This window comes from Erythrolamprus reginae, chromosome 3 (assembly GCF_031021105.1).
Source record: "Erythrolamprus reginae isolate rEryReg1 chromosome 3, rEryReg1.hap1, whole genome shotgun sequence".
In the NCBI taxonomy this organism is placed as follows: domain Eukaryota; kingdom Metazoa; phylum Chordata; class Lepidosauria; order Squamata; family Dipsadidae; genus Erythrolamprus; species Erythrolamprus reginae.
The window spans coordinates 100,542,466-100,551,241 of record NC_091952.1 but is presented as its reverse complement, the minus strand read 5'-3'; the positions used below and the strand labels follow the sequence as shown (position 1 = coordinate 100,551,241).

The 8,776-nt window shown below is 38.6% G+C and overlaps 1 protein-coding gene across 1 annotated transcript in view; it reads left to right on the top strand.

Annotated features, from left to right (window-relative positions):
- Positions 1–621: 621 nt before the first annotated feature.
- The window catches only part of COLGALT2 (collagen beta(1-O)galactosyltransferase 2), an 83,767-nt gene continuing 75,612 nt past the window's right edge, over positions 622–8,776 (top strand). The window contains exon 1 of the mRNA XM_070746304.1: positions 622–1,071. Coding sequence (XP_070602405.1) covers positions 782–1,071 — 290 coding nt within the window. The 5' untranslated portion in view covers positions 622–781. The remainder of the gene's footprint in view (positions 1,072–8,776) is intronic.

The window sequence follows — 8,776 nt, the reverse complement described above, 5'->3', positions numbered from 1 at the left end:
AAATAGATAAATAGATAAATGAATAAACGAACGAACAAACAAACAAACAAACAAACAAACAAACAAACAAATAAATAGGGGATGGAAGGCACTCTGATGCATTTATACACGCCCTTTACTGACCTCTTAGGAATCGGGAGAAGAAGCTAGATAAGATTAGGTTAACAACTCTTGAAGCCTTTTTGGCGATGTTGTTACAGTGAGCTTTGGCACTTAGGTCATTTGATATGAGTATGCCAAGATCTTTGACAGAGTGAGCGTCATCTGCAAGGTCTTGTCTATTCCACTTTAGTGAATGCTGATGTATTATATGCACCAATGAACACAATTAAACTCTTCAGGACTTCCAAAACCTGCCTGGGACGGTCCATTTCTTTCCTTGTTATTGATCGGTTCCGATTAGCATTATTCCCGGGACCTTAGGGCGACTGCGGAGAGAAAGGCAAGGACGCATGAGAAAGCACGCATTGTTTGTTTTGATTTGCGCCAAGAGTTTTAGCGAGGAGCTCCGGATTGGCTGTAGGTTTGCCGCCGCCACCAATCCGCCTTTGGCAAAAGCAGAGCTTCCCCCCCCCCCCGCACCTCTTCCCTCGAGCAAATAATTTAAAAAAGGGAGGGGGGTGTAGGAGCGCGTCTTAGTTGGAGCGGCTCTCCCGCCCGCGCTCCTCTCTCTTCCCCGTGCAGCCGGTCCTGCCAGGTACGCCCGGGAGCTCCTTTGCTTCTCCTTAAGCAGCCGGTCCGCAAGAAGCGGCTTCTCCAGCTTGCGATCCCCGGGAAAAACATGGCTGCGATCCCGGCTTTCTCCGCCGCAGCCTCGTTGCGCCGCCGGCTCCTGTTCTTGCTTCTGCTTCATTGCCCTTCGGCGCTCTGGCTGCAGGGGAACAGCTGCCTCGCCGACACGCCGGAGGAAGCGGCGGCGATGCCCGACTTGTCGTCCCCCCTGCCGGAATCCGCCTTGCAAAAGCCCACCGTCTTCTTGGCCGTCCTGGCGAGGAACGCTGCCCGCGCCTTGCCCCATTTCCTCGGCTGTCTGGAGAGGCTGCGGTACCCCAAGCACCGGGTCGCCATCTGGTAAGTTCAGGTTGTCCCAAAAAAAGCGCCGCCGGAGAAGGAATCGGATAGGATTCGATAGAGATCAGGGGCGAAGGGAGGGAGCAGGTTTGAAATAATCGCGGGATGGGGATCCTTCCCCCAAGTTATTTCCAGATAATTGGTCGAAAGAAACATAGAAACATAGAAGATTGATGGCAGAAAAAGACCTCATGGTCCATCTAGTCTGCCCTTATACTATTTCCTGTATTTTATCTTAGGATAGATATATGTTTATCCCAGGCACGTTTGAATTCAGCCGCTGTGGATTTACCAACCACGTCTGCTGGAAGTTTGTTCCAAGCATCTACTACTCTTTCAGTAAAATAATATTTTCTCACGTTGCTTCTGATCTTTCCCCCAACTAACCTCAGAGTGTGCCCCCTTGTTCTTGTGTTCACTTTCCTATTAAAAACACTTTCCTCCTGAACCTTATTTAACCCTTTAACATATTTAAATGTTTCGATCATGTCCCCCCTTTCCTTGAAAGGTGCAAGGGAGACTGAGGGATGACCAGGAATTGATGCCGCATGTGTGCGAGGTTTATTTATTTATTTTTATTTGTTTTGTCAAGTACATATTGGATGTATGTAAAGATATAATAATATTCATATACATGTAATAAATAATAAAAAATAAGAAGAAACATTAGATATAATAATATTCATAGGCATGATACTAAATAAAAAATACCTCAACATTAGGTATAGTTGCTAACTGATGGGGGTGGGGGAGTGGGAGGAAAGAGACTGTTTCTTTAAAGTAGAAGACTTAGTCTACCTTTTACTCAGAATCTTCAAATTAAGTTTTTAAGGGCACCCAGTTACAATGAGATAATAATGATTCCCTGGTTAGTATGGGGACAAAAAGGAGAAGGGAACATCCATGCTTTGAATTTAAAAATGTAAAAGATAGTTGGTTGGGTAAATAAAGAGAGCAGATTTATGAAGCAAGCACGTTTTAATATACAGTATTCTGCTAAATTGTTAGATTCTGCTTTTTAGATGGTGGCTGTTCCCTTATAATGTTGTGTGTGTATATACTATTTACATCTGTCTCTTTCTCATTTTTCTTATCATCTATCTAATTTTAGAGAACATTGTAGTGGGACAGCCACTAGATATACATGCATACACACACACACACATATATCTAGCTCAAGAGGACTGTAATGTATACCTATTTTAAGGAGACCAGATGGGAATATCTTTTGTATGATTGGAGAGAAGAAACAATCTCTTCAACCTCCAGCTCAGTTCCCAAACCTGACATTAAGTTATGGCTGACTCCATTTGAAATACCCCCAGGAAAGGTATTTATGAAGTAAGGTTGGAGAATCTTCTGGGAGGGCTGCTGAAAGACAGTTTGGCAGTCTGTGGATAAAAAGTTTCTGCTGAATCCAGGTACTCAGAAATGATAATACAGGGAATTATTCCCTTAGCGGAATACCTGGCTGGATCTGCTCTTAAGTTTTAGGCTTTCCCAGTTGCTGCTGTATGAAGAGATTTCTTGGATTCAATTTAATGGTTACATGCATATGCGCTACAAAAAGAAATGTAGAAGCCTTTTAGTCATCTTCCAATACTGTATAGGTTTATATGCTAAGATGAAGGATACCTTCTTGGTGTTGCAGTTTTAAGACATGTGACTGGTGCTTTGCTGGTCTGTGGCCAGATCAGAAATCTCTGGAGGAAGAACTCATGAGAAGTCATGAGGTGAAACATTAGGAACAATATACTGTATTGAGGTTGTCTATTCGGTCTCCAACTGAGAAGCCGTAGTAATGCAAACCAACCCTCTTTTCTCATTTGTTTCATAATCTAACCACCCATCTTGGTTTAGCGCAGTGTTTCTCAAATAGTGGGGCAGGCTCCCCTGTGAGAGCATGGAACAATGCCAGGCCCCCTCCTGATCCTGTGGAAAGTGGGGTTTTTTTGCTGCAGGGAGTAGGGGTTTTTTTTTTTTTTTGCACTGAACAATAGCACACAGCACAGAGCAGGAGATATGAAGTACAGATAACAAACCCTTAAGAGACACCATAGAAAAATATACTGCTCAAAAAAATAAAAGGAACCCTCAAATAACACATCCTAGATCTGAATGAATGAAATATTCTCATTGAATACTTTGTTACCTACAAAGTTGAATGTGCACAACAGCATGTGATATTGATTGTCAATCAGTGTTGCTTCCTAAGTTGAAGGTTTGATTTTACAGAAGTTTGATTTACTTGGAGTTATATTGTGTTGTTAAAGTGTTCCCTTTATTTATTTTTTTGAGCAGTGTATTTAACAGGGATGCAAAGAAAGGAGGAGAGAGATGGAGATAATGAGACAAACGTAAGTTTCCCGAAAGCTAATATGAGGAAATAAGACACAGTGTATGTAGTGCCTGGCTTCACTGTGACCACAGTGGGAGCTGAGGAAAGACCAGTATGTTTACTATGTCTAAAAATGTTGGCAGCCAGATAGCATGAAGGCAAATAAATTAAGGAGTCATTTAAACACATTACACCCCAAACACACTGATAAGCCACTTAACTTTTTTTCAGGAAAAACATGTCAAATATTGCAAATAATCATCCTGGTGGAGTGTTTGGCCCCCCCCCAAATATTTACTTCTTTCTGGGGGGGGGGGATAATAATAATTAAGAAGCACTGGGTTAGGGGAATAACCTTCCCTTGATTTCAGGGATCCTAAATCCAAATGTTTGAATGGAGTAAAATTCTTTCTAGCAGAGAAAATTTCTCCTCTCTTTTTTGAGAGACAAACTGATTTTCTTATTTATTCTACTCTCCCTTGGTCTCCTTGTTGTGAACCAGAGGTATAATCCTTAATCCTGTGACTGTTGAATGGAGGCAACAACATGCCCACTGCAAACCACTATAGAGTTCAGCAATGCATCACTGTATTTGTATTTGCTAGGGCACACGATTCAAGTCAAAGTGGACATCTCGTTTAGCATGATAATGGATAAAACATTCCATATGTTTTAATGATTTAACATATGGAGAGAATTTCTATGAGTAAGAGCTCCTCACTTTAGCAAGATTTTACCTCAAAAAGAAAAAAAGTAGAAAGCAATAACAGACTCGATTTATTTTTGTAGTCAGTTCTTATTAAAATGTTTTCCAGTCTTGGGAAAAAGTTCTGGGAGCTTGTAAAATAACCAGTGCCTCAAGTTTTAATAGTTCCATTTAGTATTTTATTCTTTGAACTGAAAAATGCAAAAGATAACCAGTGCTTAGTGGGGAAGGCAGTCTGCATGGGAAGTATGGGGGATAGGAGCAGATTGTGAAGCTTTGGGGTCTAGTTGTCAGTAATTTGCCAATTCTGACAAGGATGGTTTAGTAAAGGACTAAATGGCCCATGGGTGTAGCCAACTATAACATTTTAGGTCTCCAAATTTTAGATTTGTTCTGAATCATGTACTCTGTCAAGCAGATGACTTCTCTCCTCTTGTGTATGAACCAACCACCATTTTAAACAGTCCATGTTTTTTCCCTTAGTGTATCAAGGTGGTTTCCAATCAGAAAAGTACTGTGTGCTTTTGCCTTCTATTTTTTTTATATTTATATTTATTTTGTTTGACATATAAACATTTAGACATCATACAATACAACATTGAACATTTACGATTTATATATTTACAAGATTAATTTTTTACAATTCTATTTGCTATACCTTTTTCTTAACTTCCACCCAGTTGTATATTTTTCCCACACTTTGTAATAGTCCTTATTTTGTTGGTTTTGTATCTAATATGTTAATTTGCTAAATTTGGCGCAGTCTAATATTATTTTAATCACCATTTCTTTGTTTGGAGTCTTTTCTTGTTTCCAAACTTGTGCATATGCTAATCTTGCAGCAGTAAGTAAGTGATTTATTAAGTAGTAATTTTCTTTGCTATGTTTGCCTCTGATTATGCCTAATAAATACATTTCCGGTTTTATCTCAAGTTTATAGCCCAGTATTTCTTCCATCCATGTCCGAATTTGGATCCAGAATTTTTTTGCTTCCTTACATTGCCACCATATGTGGTAGTATGTTCCTACCTCTTTTTTACACTTCCAACATTTGTTACTAATATTTACATACATTTTGGCTAAGCGCGCTGGCGCATAATGCCATTGGAAGAACATTTTATAAAGATTTTCCTTGTATGGTGTTGACAAAGTCATCTTATAGTTAACTTTTGCCTTCTAAATCAAAAATCATGTTGCATATGCTCCATTAATGCTTCAATCTTTCTTTTTTGCTTTACATATTTAGAAAAAGACCTTATGCGCTTAGAAGGCTTTTATAGATGAAAATGACAATCCTGTTTCGTCACTGCTACGTGACATTGAGAAGGCAGTTGTAGCTCAATGATAGAACAGTGCTTAGATAGAAAAGAAGTTGGTTAAATCCCAGGTAGTTTGTATTAGCATTAGCAAACTAATTGTTAGAAAGAAACCCTGGAGAAGTCCTAACCTCTGAGCTAGGTGCAGCAGTGTTTTAACTCATTATAAAACACTTCATGTTTTTGTGATGAAACTGCTTTGCTAGCTTTTTTAGATAACTGCAAATCATTTCTAAGCAAAGAGTTCAGTTAAGTATAACTTTATATGTGCTGGTTCAGGAAATGTAACTACAGGTGACGACAACATAGGTGTAGACTAGAATATTTTAGCCTTCAGCAAACCACTAACCAGACAAGATTCAGCAGTTGTTGGCCCTTGTAATAAACCAATTCCTTAAAATTAAACTTTTCTAGCCTGGCTTCCATTTAAATATGTGGATTTTGGGTTCTCAGAATTGTCAACATGGCCATTATTGGATGAGGAATTCTGAGAGGACGTTGACACCATATTATGAGATACTGAGATGGATTGGCTAAACAGCATCTATGGTACTAAAGTTGACCATAGGGTAGAACATATGGCTTTTCCCTCCTTGGTACAAGTAATCGGGATTTAATTTACTTTTTATATGTCCAGGATTTTATATATTCATACAATACATACAGTTATGCATCTGTTGTATAACAGATGTATGCAGCACTATTTTTCCTTCCTAGCATTTTTCTAGAAATGAAGGGTCTGCTTTTTTCAGATCAACCAAAGGTTTGGTGGTGACAAGAATTGACTGACAGGCCTAAATGTCATGGTCTAGACCAGAGGTAGGCAAAGTTGACTCTTCTGTGACATGTGGACTTCAACACCCAGAATTCCTGAGCTAACATGATTGGCTCAGGAATTCTGGGAGTTGAAATCCACAAGTCATAAAAGAGCCAACTTTGCCTACCCCTGGTCTAGAGCAGTGGTTCTCAAGGTGGGTTGAGCGACCCCTTTGGGATTAGAATGACCCTTTCACAGGGGTGGCTTAAGACCATCAGAAAACATATATTTCCAAATACCTTAAGAACCCAGACTATCGCTCCTCTATTTTTCTCCAGGCACCCACCTGCAAATAGACTACTGCAAAATAAATAAATAAATAAACAAAATCTGTAGTATAGGAACTTATGAGCATGTGCAGAAGCTGAATTTTTGGCACTATACATGCATCAATATCTTACTTTGGGGTTTTTTTTGTAATTTTTTAAAAAAATCGGCACTGTGCATGCGTGTCCGTGCCCATGAGGCACGTTCATGCAGCACAGGAAGAAGTGAACCAGCAGCAAGGTAAGTTAGAACCCACCCCTGTGTTTCCTAATAATTGTATTATTTTATGGTTGGGAGTTACCACAATATGAGGAACTGTATTAAAGGGACACGGCATTAGGAATGTTGATGGCTAAGGCAAGACTCACATTCCCCTAGTTTCTACCGTGGTCTTTAACCATTGCACCAAACTGGCTCTTTAGAAACATCGCTTGTAATTGAATTCAAGTAAGGGAAATGAATATACATCCCCAGTAGCCTTTTGTTAGAAATGGCACTGAATACATATTTTCTCTATTTAATATGATTGATTTGTGACCATGACCACAATAATGGTTGCAGGTTGATAGAATCCAAACTGAAAATAATTTTTTAATAGGCTTTCTGCTTTTTAAAAACATTTGGGTCCCTGTTTTAAGATGAAAAGATACTTATTAACTTTAACAAATGTTTATATCGAAGATTTGGGAAGAAAGAACAAGTTTTTTTAAGTCACTTTCCAAATATAATCTCATTCTTTTGCTAAAAGTATGAGCAGCATTTTAAGAATCTAAAAAGTCTTCCCTAAGGAATTGTGAGTATGTCAGAAAATCACCAATGGCATACTATAATTATCCACTGACATCAGCTTGCTTGCCATTAAGTTGCTTGTAACAATATTCTGTACTCTTTAGATAAACTTTGAACTAATGGAATTTAAAAGATTGTGCTGAGAGACATCCAGGTTATAATTCTGGAAATTACCAAAGGGAAAAGATAAATTCCTTTCAAACATCAGCTATTTCCTTATGCACAGCTATGGTTCTAATATGTAAGAAAGCAGAATTTAATTGAGTTAAATTGTTGCAGCTTTCCATATCAAATGGACATGTTTTTAATTGTTAAAAATAGTAGTTTGTGTACAGATTTTGAAAGATGACAAGACTGTAATGCCTGTGTACATTCCAATGGTAGACAAATCAAAAGCACCATAAATAAAAGCATTTTTTCCCGAGAGGAAAGATTTAAATCAATCCAATTTTTTAAACCTTCACAAATAAAAGTGACATCCTGCATATTTTCTAATTTAAAACTGTAAGTAATTCCACTGTAAGGTAAGTCTTGCCTCCGAGTCTGCGGAGAGGGGCGGCATACAAATCCAATACCTAACTAACTAACTAACTAACTAACTAACTAACTAACTAACTAACTAACTAACTAACCAACCAACCAACCAACCAACCAACCAACCAACCAACCAACCAACCAACCAACCAACCAACCAACCAACCAACCAACCAACCAACCAACCAACCAACCAACCAACCAACCCTTCTTTGAATTACTGTCTGAAGTTGCAAGAATACGGAAAAAAGTGACTTATGCCCAGTCCTCATTCTTATAACCATTGCAGCATTCCTACAGTCATATCAAAATTTGGACACTTGGCACCCAACATGTACTGTATTTATGACAGTTGCAGCATCTTGAGGACATTTGTTGACACTTTGTGACTTTCTCAGTTGGTTTCCAACAAGCAGAAAATGGGAGAAGCTGGATTCACTTAATATCATCATAATTCACTTAACAATCATTGCAAAAAATTTGCAATATAGTTTAACTTGACTCACTTAACAACTATCTTGTTTAGCCATGGAAATTCTTGTCCCAACTATGGCATTAAGTAAAGACTACCAGTATTCAATGGAGCTTCCTCCATAATTGATATATATAAAATTTCAGGCTCATATAATAGGGTGAAGTACAATAGAGGAATTTATAAAGATCATGTGAGGAAATTGGAGATGAGATATTTCCGCCCTTTCACTGTAACTTGTGTGCCTTACTGAATAATCTTTTTAAATCTTCCAAAACATTAGCCGCAATTCAGAATAGATTTGAAGTTGAAGTAGTACAGTAATACCTCATGATACGAACTTAATTGGTGCAAGGAGGAGGTTCGTAAGACGAAAGGTTCGTAAGACGAAACATTGTTTCCCATAGGAAACAATGTAAAGTCAATTAATCCGTGCAACCAAACCCCCCCCCGCAAAAAAAACGGC